The following is a 12,685-nucleotide window of genomic DNA, read 5'->3' as shown; positions in this document are numbered from 1 at the left end:
ACTGCTGGGGGTAAACTCCAGAAAATGCCAGGCAAAAGTTTGTTCCTTTTCAAGGACCTTTTTCTGCCTGCTGGCGTGCAGCCAGTGTTGTGTGACACAGGCCAGGGTGTCCCCACTTCACCTTGGGCCAGGCTGGCACTTCTTTGGAGCAAAGGTTTTCCTTCTCCCACCTTTTTTTGGTACCTGATGCATGCTCACCCCTCCAATGGCTACAGGCATCTGTCCTTCCTCCCAGCTGCTGGTCCAGCAATGGGCTGTGGATTTGCCAGACAATAACCAGGGGTAACCTCAATCCCTTGACTGGGAGTGGAGAACAGGAAAAGAAAGAAGAGAACAACTTCCACATTTATGGAAGGTTTTACCTTTCTGCTCTTTGAGGGCCCTGTTTATTGTCAAAAACATGCTGCCTAACATTCAAAAGAATAGTTTTTCCTATGTAAACCAAAACCAGCAGCAGCAAGCCAACATGCAGGTCTGACATAAGGTTTCCTGAGCTCTCCAGCACAGGTTATCCCACTCCCTGCACAGCATTTCCCTTCTACTTCCCTGCAGACATGAGCACAAAGACAAACAGCATCATTTGGACCAGCAGTACCCCACTGAGCCTCACTGGAAATCTGGCTCAAGCCTGTGTTAATTTGTGGCATCACAAATGAGTTACAGTGGAAGTAAAGGAGCTGGCAAGGAAAGTGTATGCATTGTGCAGTTATCTTCATCAGGAACAACAAAGGCAATTAGATCCATGCCCTGCAGGTATTTATATTGCACTGCTAGCTGAAAGCACAGTGGCACATCCTACATCTGTGTCAGTGTGGAATGAAGTGTCTGCAGCAGGTTAGGGGCATTCTGTACAGAAATAAATGCTGCACATTCCCCACAGCTCCTCTGCATGCTGAGGCACAGACCCACAATCCTGTGCTCAGTAGGTGGCTACTGCAGCTGCAGGGGATTAAAGGAGAAAGAGAGGGAGAAGCTTGGAAATTCACTGCCAAAAGGAAAAGTAGCAGGGAACTTTGGGGTGTTTCTGCATGTGTACATGCATGTGTGTGTGCATCAACTTGTGCATAAAGGGGGAAAGAAGCTGCAAGGTAGGAGCATGGGCAGGGCATTATTTTGTGTGCTTTATCCCTCATCAATTCAAGTAGACCTAGGTAGAAACTGTGGCTGTTTTGTTACAAAGGAAGACAAACGGTGCAGGGGGAATGCAGAATTTAGAACCAAGCACATCAAATTTTCAGAAGAAAAACAATGGTTTAAAAAGCAAACCCTGTGCTTTGGAAGTGCTGTAGCAGTACCTCATGGGAGTTTGTGTATTGTCTCTCTGGGTCTTTTCTGTATGTTGAGATCCTCCCTGGACAATCGCTTTCCTTTGGAGATATGACACTGGGTAAGGGTTTGGAAGCCTAGGCCAAATGGAAGGCTGAGGAATGGGACAAACCAACCCTCATAGAGGACTGAAACATGGCATTTTTGAATACCAGTTCTGGCTTTTTTTTTTCCCCACAAAATCCTTTATTTTCCAGTAATTTATTTTTGATATGTGATCAGCATTTTCTGCAAGAGCACAGTTTCACTCGAGAATACATCTAGGCTGCTCTCAAAGTGGAGCCTGACAGAACTAAGCTTATTAATAGAGCAACCATTTAACTCACAAAGAGGAGAGACATCAAAGGGTTGTGTATAGTCATTAATAAATGAGACTTAAGGTCTCCATTTTTCCCTTGCCAATTTTGAGTACATGATATTTAATGATCTTATTCAGAAAAATTTCCGGGGCAGCTCTTAACTTGTTCAATTTAAACAACTGCTTAAATATGCTCTTGAATGCTGTCCCAGGAGACTGTATTTCTTTTGGGGACAGAAGGAGAAGAGTAGCTTGCATCAGTGGTGATGTCTTTTAGTCACTGAAATATTTGCCTCTGTTATTAACCCTCACTAGAAAGAACACAGGAGGGTCCTGATGACTTTTACTTTGCATCCACTCCCTGCATCTGGAACTGTCAAGCTCTGATTTTTCCTGCCCTGCAGCTTGTATGCTCATTTACCTCAGGTGAAAATAGGGGAAAGGGGAGTGCAGCATGCTTGAGTTTAGCTCATTTTAAAGCCTTTAAAATTTTAAATTAGAGTTTACTCTTTCTCAGGAAATAGAACAGCTGGCAGTTGGCCTCACAGGACTCAGGGAGCCTGGCTTCAGAGAGAGAAAACCTAGTACTAATTAAAAACCAGGCTTAGGCTCAAAAGCATTTATGTAAAATATGCAGTTTGAACCAAACAACACTCTGGTGACACGATGCAGTCTTTGGCTGGTTCGTTGTTGGGAGGAGCTCTTAAACTCATTCTCATGCCTACCTTCTCAAGCTGACAGAGGGCAACACCCCCAACTCGTGGCATACCTTGTTTTTCTGCACACACACATCAACGTGTGGTGTGCGGGCTCTGCTCTCCACGCTGCCTTATAAGGCTTTCCAAGCAGTGACTCACATGGCCCCACACGCTCAGGAGCCTCTATAACGAGAGCAAATAGGCACGTCTATAATGCTGAGAGACAGCTTGTGCCTGTCTGTGCCCACGTACAATCCCTGTGTATTTTGATGGGCACGCTGTCTGTGTGGGTAGAGTCTCTCCTCCTGCTGGCACTATTTCTCTCATATCTGATGTAGCTCCTGCGTGTGGCTGAGCTATTTCCAACTGATGACTGGGCCTGAAGGAGAAAAACACTTGGGGGCTTGGAGGACTCTGTACTCAGAACACCTCTAGCATTACACATCCACACACGTGAGTACAAGATTCGGCACTACCTCCAGTCCTATGTAGCAATTTATCTCTCCAGAATGCCTGTCTGATGCTAACACCACAGTCAAAGAGCATCACACCTCTGCTTTGCTGCTGCCAGGAACAAATGGGAAACGTGTCATGGAAAAGGAAGACTGATATCAATCTGTAGCTAATATTTCCCTCCACCTCTTGCTCCCTCAATTCTTGTATTATATCATCTCTTTCCATATATATGGAAAAACATCCCAAGGCACTGATTCTGATTTTACCCTCAGCTGCACATGCAGTTCCCATTAGCATCAATGAGGGCTACTCATAAGTTCTGAATTTGGCCCCTGGGCTTGTCAGTCCAGAGCAACAGTGATCCTAGAAGGATCCTGATAGTTAGAAAACATCCCCTGCCAATAATCAGCAACTCATTAAATGTAAATGTTCCTTTTATATATGTTTGATACCCTTTATTACCCTGAAGGACTAAACTTTTGGATGTGAAGACCAGTGAATTAAGTCCACATCCAGCTGAGCAAAGACTGCATAACAAACACTTTCCTGTAAAATATCCTTGCTGGAGGCCACCTTTTTTTTTTTCTTTCTTGTTAAATGTCCTTAATTCATTATTCATAGGCTAAAGCCCTTGTAAGTTTTTCCCCTCTCCAGCCCCACCCTTAGTGTGAAAGTGCTGAAGGAAGGAATGACTTTACATACATTGGAGAACAGCACCATGAATTAATAATACAGTTTAACCAAGTTTGTCTAACATCACTATAATTGAGTTATAAAAATTTCATATCAGAGTTCTTGCCCAGATTTCTCTGGCTAGTTCAAGCAAAGAAGGACAGCGTATAATACTTACTACTTCCTTAGGAGACAGGAAGCTGTAGAGTGGGAGGGTTTGGCTGGCTTTTTGACTGGCCTGAACCTCTGCAGAGGAGCTTCTCTTTGCAGTGATCTTTGAATGGTGCCGGGAGTGTCTTCGCCGTATTTTACGCCCTTCCTCCCGAGACCTGGCTCTGTGCCTCCAGAAGACATGAAGAACCAAAATGTTATTCCTTAGTATTGCAGTAGTGCCCGTTTCCAGCTCCATACAAACCCTTGGCAGCTCTGTGCCAGGACACTGTGTGTGGGAAAATGTCTCCCACGTGACTGCTCTGCGGAGTCATAATGGGAAGAAAGGGGTGTTTTGCTTTTCTATCTTGAAAGGAAAATAATAATATTGCATCTAGGCTTTGGACCTTAACTTCAGAGTTTAGCTCCAGCTCATGATTTTATGGTGGCTCAAGGCAAGCTGTACCTTCATGCCTAGAATGTTCCTATGGTGATACACCTCCAAGAGAAGACACACTCTGCTCTTGAGTGAGCACCCCTCCAACTACTGATTGCATTCCTCCCCCCACTGATCATCAGCTTTTCATAAGAAAATTCACAGCACTTAGAGGGAGTGAAGTAGGAGAGTGGGGGTGGGTTCTTCAAGTGCTTTCAGAGAACATGAAACATGAACTCATGATGTGTTTAAACCACTTGCTGTTGCAGTGATGCTCGGTCTAACACCGGCATCCACTTAGTGGGCCCCAGGTCCTGTCATCCACAGGACAGAGATTTTAATCAGGTCAAAGACAGTGGCTACAGATTGCCACGGGTAAATATATTTCCATTTCTAAGACCATGTTTAATGGTTTCCTGGAACATCAGCAGGACAGAGCCCTTGGGCTGGGGAAGGGACACTAGGCTGGAATCAGCTGTCATGGGCTGATCATCAGCCATGGGGATTAGAAGTGACTGTCAGACCAAAAAGCTGCAGCCACTGCTCCGAGGCAAAACCCTCCTGTGGCCGAGACCACAAGCAGCTCAGCCCCCAGCACGTGACACTGCTGTTACCAGAATGGGACGTGGCTCTGCACAGAGAGCCTGTGGCTCAGGCAGGCCATGGCAATCGTGTCCTTGAGCCCACAGGGAAGCGTTGAGGACCCTGAGCTCGGGGAGCGGTGCCGTTACCTGCTCCGGCAGCCGGGGGAGTCGGAGCTCTCCGAGCGAGAGTGGCAGCGGCGATGGCGATGGGATTTCCGGGTGCGCCCACGAGAGCTTTGAGGAGCAGAAAGGAAAACCCACATTAGGCCAACAGATGGGGGGGATGCAAGAGCCAGCAGCTGGAGGCTGAAGTCAATAACATTCCAACCAGAATGGAGATCTGAGTTTTAAACCAGAGATTGGTGTATGAAACACTGTACGGAACATCAGGCATGAAATTCTCTGTCCTTTCATTGCTACACCGACATTAGGGCCAGCCATCTTCCCAAGGTCTATGCTAGCATTTTACACACAAGCTGTTAGGTTGGTTCTGTAGCCTGCTGGGGAAAGATTTGTGGACAAGCCTGCAGGAGTGTAGCAGCCAGCACCAAACCTTTCTGCTTTCAAGACTTTAAAGAACTATGTGCTTGCCTTTCATCCTGCAAACTACCCTAAAACAGCCAGGCAACAGCCCAAGACCTTCCCATTGCTGAGCCTTGCAGGGAGCACCATCCCTCCGGGCAACCCATCACAAACCTCCAACCCTCTCTGTAGTGCTGGCTCCTTGTTAAAGAGCAATGCAGAAGGACAAGCTCCAAGTGAAACAGTACACTCGGTAACAGCCCAGCCTTCCCCACCCTCTCCAGGTGGGAGCATCTGGCCAGTCCTGTGGGCAGCTCTCATGGCTGCTACACAAAGTACAGCTTCCCTAAGTGCAGCCTGCCCTGTGCATGGCTCCTGCTGGAGGGGCAGGACTATTTACCTGCTTTCTGCCAGGGGCCCAGTCACTGCTGCTTCCTTTTGTGACAGGGTCTGAGAACAGTCCCCAGCAAGCCATGCACAGGGACACAGGTCCAGTGCCCTGCTGTGCTTCCCTTTGCACCATCCAGGCTGTTTCTCATGGATTGCCTGGCCCTGTCACTGAAGGGCTGTTCTTGCCTGTGCCAACAGCTGAAGTCCTGCATGCAGAGAGCAGGGTGACATCGGTGACAGGGTACCTACCACCTTCTGTGCCCATTCCCTCTCACCGTTGCCCACCACAGCAGTTATTTTAGACCTGGCAGCACATCCATCTGCTCAGGCTGGCATGGCTGTGCCAGCAGGCAAAGCTAATGGAGGGTTAGCTGGTGGGAACAGCCTGGCTTCGTGGCCACACCATGCAGTCACTGACAGCATGAATATGGCCTGCTTGGACAGCATTTAGCAACCTGCCGGTATAAAAGCTCAGCAAATAATTACAGCACCTCCTTTAAGATGAAAGGACAACCTCCAGAGCAATTCCTTCAACTCCACTTGGCTGTTTCCTTTGATGCTTTTCACACCCTGTATTTTTAAAAACTCCACATTTTGAGATCCACCTTCCTTATTTCCATACAGCTGAAATCAGCAACACTGAACATCTCTCCCTCATATGGTGGATCTGTGTGAAAATCCCCATGTTTGCTCTTGACCCTCTGCACTGGTCCCTCCACTGTGTTTTCCCTCCCTTCAGGAGGAAAAACTGGTCCTGTGTGATTTAGATAACCGGTTGCTCGATGCGAAGACAAACCAAAGCAACGTGATTATGCAAAAATCCTGATCTGAGATGGCTCATGGGATCCATCTGATCCACGCCTGGGAGCAATAAGGTTTGCAGAAATCGGGAGTGGCTCAGCTCTGATTTGTGAGCAGAAAATGAGGCTGAAACGCCTTGTCTGGTTTATCCCCAAAGAGCAGTTCCAGCAGCTCTCATTCCCTGAGGTCAGGGCACAGCAGCAGGACCTGGATCTTTGCTTTAACCACAACTGGTAGGGTACTGCTACATAAGGCTGGGGAGATGCCTGCTTTTACAGATAACTTAGGAATCCTCTCTTTTACCACTGTGATTTTTAGGTGCAGGGCAGCTCAGTTTGAGGGCAAAAAGGGTGTCTGTGCCACTGAACACACAGAAATCGTAGAAGAAAGGAGACAGGCTTTCTGTATGCAATAGAAATGGCCTGCTCAGGCAGTATCCCAAGTGCCAGCAAAGCCAGTCAGGGGATCAGTTCCCAAGGTGCAGCCTCAGAACTGTTTCCTTGCTCTGAAAGCAGGTGAGAAGCCAGAAGCTGCAAATGCCAGGAGAAGACAAAGAAGGAAGTTAAAAACAGAGGCAGCTTACAGCCCTTCCTTCCAGCCCTGAGGAACCCCATTTTATACCATACCCCTTGGTTATCTGCCCCATAGGACTGTGCTCTGCTAACACTCCAGGGCTGATGGGAACCTCAACAGCAGATTTTTGCAACCTCCATCACCTTCAAACAAATCCTTTCTCTTCCCTAGGCTCCATTCAAATATTTGGCTGTACTTTATATCATGAGTAGCCTCTACTGTGACCTCCAAGAGCAGCAAACCAGGAGGAGCCAAGGCCCTTCCCAGTAAGAGTATGCCAGCCTCCCCCTTCAGCAGATTGGAATTCATCCTCTCATGCTGCTCCCACCAGAAAAGCTGGAGTCTCTGCTCCAGACTGGATGAACAAGACCCTTCACATCCTTGCGAGACACAGAGAAAGTACTGAATGAGGGATCAGAAAAGAAAGGGAAAGGAAAGATCTCCAGCCTCTACAAACCCTTTTTCATTCCAGCAAGACCAGAATTGCTGGTTTTAGCTACAAAATAATCCTGAGAGTCACTTAGGGCTGTGCAGCAGGTGTTAGCTCCAGGGGCCCCACCACATCAAGCACTTCCTAGCCCCACACTGTGCAGGCAGGGCAGGGAACTCCATGAATCACTACTTACTGTTTTTTGTGTTTTCTTTCTTCCTTTCTCTTACTTTTGGGGCTTGAAGAACTAAATAAGAAATGGCTAATTAATTCAGAGATTTCTGTTCTGATAAAAAGCTGCACAATCACACATCAATGTTACAGCCAGATTGCCTAAGAGCATGCAGTAAAAATGAAAGGGTTTCATGATTCTGCCACAGCACAGGGGGTCCGAGTGCCTGCTGACAAATCTGCCTCGTGGGCTTGGCCAAAACCCTTAAAGGGATCATCCAACTTGATGACTTTGCCTTTTTTACACAGAAAAGATGAAAACCTCTTGATACTGTACACACACGTACTGGAATCAGGAGAGTTCTTCCAGTACACACCTGGGAAGCCACTGACTCTGAATGTTTCAAAGATGGTCACTGTTTGCAAATTAAACCATAAGAGAAATGAAGGTTCAGGTGCAGGATGGATGAGGTTGCCAGAGGTAACACCAAGAGGTTACACCAGGTATGTACTTGATTGTACAGGCTGGGCTGGGCACTCAGTTCCTGTGAGGTCTGAGGAACACATAAGGCTGAATAAGGAGAGGGTAGCCCCAGACCCAAGGAAATGGGGGAAGCCAAGGGGATTCCACAAGGAGACACAGAAGTGTCTTCTGCCCCCATTCAGTGAACATCAACCCTGAAGAGCCCATTAAACTCGTATTTCTAAGGGAACACCCACACTTGCTCAACTCTTACCTGTGCCTTCTCTTCTTTGAAGATAACCTGCAAGACACAAATATGTACATTGAATACAGCGCCTCACAAAATTGTAAATTTGAATCAAAGACAATGTGTTTAGGCCCAGACTGAGCACTGAGAGAGGACCTCATGCACCAGCTGGGTAGAATGGCCCCAGGTCTCCTTTAGCAGCTGAGAAATGGTGTGGTAGAAGTGACTAGCACACTCTGCAAGTAATTGAGAATGTGATCCTCAGGTTAACAAGTCTTCAGAGAGATCAAATACATCTCCTATCTCTGGTGGGTCCCTTTTCTCTGCTACTGCCTCACAGTTGTGCCCTTGAGGTGGCCAGTGTGAGTCCTTTCCCTGATTTTCTGTGTGAAGGACCAAATAGCAGGCAAAGGAAAAATCCTTTCTGTGTGACTCCAGAGCAGCCTCACAGCCAAACCGCTGTCATTACTCTGTCTGGACTCCTGAAGCATCCGTGGGATGACACAGGAGACACTTTTCTCACAGAGAGCACCCTGAGAGCATGGAGGACACTTCCATGCAGCAAGGCCTGGCCCCGGTGCACAGCACAGCCCCACTGTCTCATCTCACCTTGGAGCACAACACCCTGCAGAAGGCATGGCCTGAAGTCCTGCCTAAAGGGGCTGTGAGATTGCCTCTGGCAAAGCCAGTCAGGATCCATGCTTGAAGTACTACCAGGTGTCTGGAAACAACCTCCATTGGTCACTAATCCTGAATGGTTTATCATACTGCCTTTTGGGACCAGCTACAGCTTATTCTTGGCTTGCAGGGACATAAATGGGTACAAAGAGTCTCTGACCAAGGACTTCCATCATGAGATGGCATTTGCAAAAGAGCATAAGAATCCCTCCTTGGGAAGAAACTGTTTTAAAGAAGTTCCTATATCCTTGTCTCTCCTCCTCTTTAAGATTGAAGCTCAACTTTTCACCCTGTTTTCCATTTTTGGTAGTTCTCTCTTTGGTTCAATATATTATAAATACATGAACTTTCCAAGGAAGATGGTATCCACTGTTCTCTTCAAATATTGGTTTAACAGCTGAGAGAAAACAGTGAAATATTTGCAATTTTAAAATTTAATCATACTCTGAATTAAAAATGGGCTTCAGAAGGGGAAGGTGGAAGCAGTCACCAGAGCTAGGAGAGGAGACTGGGATGTGAATGCGGGGAGCTTGTCTGAGCCTTTTCCTGGTCCTGGCACTTTCTGCACGCTGGGAAAGAAGGGACGGGGACCAGTGCAAACCTCGAGCACCGATCCCATTGGTATCCCAGAGGGTGGGAGCCACATGAATAGGACAGCAAGGACAGCAGGCTGATGCTCCTCAGACCTCTTGTGGATTTGGTTTGTCTGTCTCTGTGCCCCCACACCCCAACAGCACATGTTTATCCGTTTGCTCTGGGTGGGCACCCCATTCTGTGCCCAGAGTTCACCTCCAGGTGGCCATTGCTGACAGCCAGAGCCTCACACCTCTCTGCTTTGCTGGGCTCGACAGCTGCCCAAGGCAACTGCGCCTTCCAGCCCTTCTCCAAACCCCCCAGCAACTGCTGCCAGCTGAATTACAATTTCAAGGGAAAAATACCTGTTTCTTTTTCGCTTCTTGGAGCTTTTCTTCTTCTTCTTCTTCACAGGTGAGGGGCTGTAGGAGGGAGACCTGAGGAGACACAGGGGCATTAGGGACCGCAGGGCACTCCAGCCCTCACCCCACCACCAGCAGCACCACCAGGACAGACAGAGGCTGGGGGCTCCCAGTGGGAATGGGATGAGTCCAGGGATGAGCCTCAACCCAGCTCTGCTGGCCTGAGGGGAGGGCAAGAAGATGGCGGCACCTCCCTGGGCTGTGGAACCCCCAGCTCCTCACACCTCCATCTTACACAGACCAGCCAAGGGCTTCTGTCCCCTCCTATCCCGCACAGCACCATGGCCACCCTCACCTCCTTCACTGACCCTCTTCCCTCATGCCCAGCTGAGGTCTGCCATCCCCTCCTGCTGCCATGGCCGCCCTCGCCTCCTTCACTGACCCTCCTCCATCACACCCAGCCAAGGGCTGTCAACCCCTCCTGCTCCTCATGCTGCCATGGCCACCCTCACCTCCTTCACTGACCCTCTTCCCTCAGGCCCAACCAAGGGTTGCCCTGCCTGTCCCCTCACACTGCCATGGCCACCCTCACCTCCTTCACTGACCCTCCTCCATCACACCCAACCAAGGGTTGCCCTGCCTGTCCCCTCACACTGCCATGGCTGCCCTCACCTCCTTCACCGCACCCAGTCGAGGGTTGCTCTGCCTGTCCCCTCACGCTACCATGGCGACCCTCACCTCCTTCACTGACTCTCCTCCATCACACTCAGCCAAGGGTTGCCCTGCCTGTCCCCTCATGCTGCCATGGCTGCCCTCACCTCCTTCGCTTCTTGCGGCCAGATTTCTTCTTCTTCTTCTTCCCCCGGGCTGGTGGCGGCCTCTCCCCGTCACATGAAGGGCTGAGGAGGGGGGAAAAAACCAACAAACATCAAAAATAATAAAAATAAACCCTAAATCAACTCCTGTGGGACTCTGTCTGCCATCCCCACCTCAGGGGACATGGGGCACCAAGATCAGTGTTCATAGTGGACTCGGGGCATGAGTGATGCCTAATTACCCTCTAACAAATTAGTTGGTCACAGTTTAAAGGGTCTAATGGAGCTATAACAAGACAGCTACACCACAGCAATGCTGATTATTTAAAACATGTTTGCTAAGGTTAACGACTCTGTAACAGATTTATAGGTTTTGTTGCTCTTTGTAAATATGCTTTAAATAATTAATTGGCATTTAATTTGCACACAGTAATTATCACAACCAGATGCATCTGACTATAATAAAGACTTGACATGTGTTAAGTAGCAATTGATTAGAAATATATATATATTTATTGAGACACTATGGTAATTGAAGGAGATATGCATCTCTTATACAGTTGTTAAAGCTTCAAAATAAACCCTCCTGTAAATTAATTTCTTTTTTAAACATATGATGTCAAATTGCATTATGCTTCAATGAAAAGCAAATATCATGGTTAATTAATTCAGAGCACTGGGCTGAAAAAATGACAGATACTCTGTGGCTACTCATTAACTAAAGCAAATGCTTGTAAAGACAGGGACAGCTGGTGGCAGCCTGTGGTTCCCCAGGTTAATCCCAAATCAGTCCATGGATCCCCATATAGATTCCCAGATGGATCCCCAAATGGATCCAAGACCAAAGTTTGTGGGGGCACAGCCAGCTCCCCAGGGCCTCTGAAAAATCACTGCTGGAAATGAGGGTGCTATGTGTGTGTCTCAGTTTCCCCACTTCTCCCCCTGCCAGTGGGAAGAGCCAGGAACAGGTAATGAGTGGAAGCAGCCCTGTGTTTGGAAAATACTGTGGGATCTTCACTACAGAAACAGACCAAAAATTGAGCAGCTTTCTGTAGAAAGAACAAACGTTATTGCTAATAAAAGTCCTAATGCAGAGCAAATGGCACTTTGGGGGGGGACACAGCCTCCACCGCCCCTCAACACTTGATCAGCCAGAGCTTGAATTACCACCAAAATTACACTGTCATAAAAACCCAATTGCTTAGTGCTTTTAATATGCTCTGAAAAACAAAATTGCTCTGCAAAACAAAACTGGAAGTTAGTGCTTCAGTTGTGAACCGTGGATGAGTGCTGAGTGCTTCTGGTGCAGTAAATCCAAGGTGCAACCACAGCCCCACAGAGCACCCACAGACTGCTGCTTGCTCTCTTTCTCCTCCCGAGGATTTCACAGACCAGCAGTAGCACTGTTAGGGGATATAGCACACTTTGGGCTCAGTGGGTCTTCTGTGCTGCATTTCTCTGGAACTCTCACTGTCATTAAGCTCAGACGCCTGCCCAAAAAACACCCCAGGGTTGTGCTAGGTCAGGGACCTGAACACTGCTAACAGACTCTCCATTCTCAGGATGCTCAAGCCCAGCTCCCACGTGCTTTCTCCTAGCACAGTTTTGGGCTCCCCAGCACTCAGGTCTGGGTGCCCCTCAGCCCCTTCACCCAGGGGTACAGCTGGACCACAGCCAAGGGAAAGCAGGGAAGAATCTCTGACCCTTTGGCCACAGGCAGTTTCTGCAGAGCCCTTCTCCCTCTCCCAAGAGAAAAATCTCTCTTTGATGTGGAAGCTTTCTCCCATGTGCTGATCTGACTTTAATTGTTTCTCCGTGATTATAATCAAAGTCTAATTAAAAATGTGCTTCAGATTATTGTTCCACTTAGCCTGAAATCTGAAGATATGAAATGTGCTTTCTTGCTCTTTCTTTGCAGCATCTTTAACCGAACAGAGAGGCTTTAATCCCAGAGACAGTTTAGCAGGCAGGGCTCAGAGACCCCAGATGCTTCACTTACAATGATCCATTCATTTTTCTCCTCTCAAGTGATCAGGGACA

General features: G+C 48.0%; 1 protein-coding gene across 5 annotated transcripts in view; it reads right to left on the bottom strand.

Annotated features, from left to right (window-relative positions):
* SRRM4 (serine/arginine repetitive matrix 4) overlaps positions 1-12,685 on the bottom strand; it is a 48,563-nt gene that overhangs the window by 15,227 nt on the left and 20,651 nt on the right. The window contains exons 1-7 of one of the 5 annotated variants that reach the window (XM_027661616.1): positions 10,820-10,860; positions 10,649-10,729; positions 9,834-9,905; positions 8,245-8,271; positions 7,533-7,583; positions 4,768-4,854; positions 3,629-3,791 (exon numbers count right to left, since the gene is read on the bottom strand). In XM_027661616.1, coding sequence (XP_027517417.1) covers positions 3,629-3,791; positions 4,768-4,854; positions 7,533-7,583; positions 8,245-8,271; positions 9,834-9,905; positions 10,649-10,729; positions 10,820-10,854 — 516 coding nt within the window. In that variant the 5' untranslated portion in view covers positions 10,855-10,860. Of the gene's footprint in view, positions 1-3,628; positions 3,792-4,767; positions 4,855-7,532; positions 7,584-8,244; positions 8,272-9,833; positions 9,906-10,648; positions 10,730-10,819; positions 10,861-12,685 lie in introns of those variants that run through there. The other 4 variants (XM_027661612.1, XM_027661613.1, XM_027661614.1 and 1 more) reach the window with 4 other exon arrangements.

This window comes from Corapipo altera, unplaced genomic scaffold, assembly GCF_003945725.1.
Source record: "Corapipo altera isolate COAL_440 unplaced genomic scaffold, ASM394572v1 150, whole genome shotgun sequence".
NCBI classification, from domain to species: Eukaryota; Metazoa; Chordata; class Aves; order Passeriformes; family Pipridae; genus Corapipo; species Corapipo altera.
The sequence above is the reverse complement of the archived record's forward strand: the minus strand, read 5'-3'. Positions and strand labels throughout refer to the sequence as shown.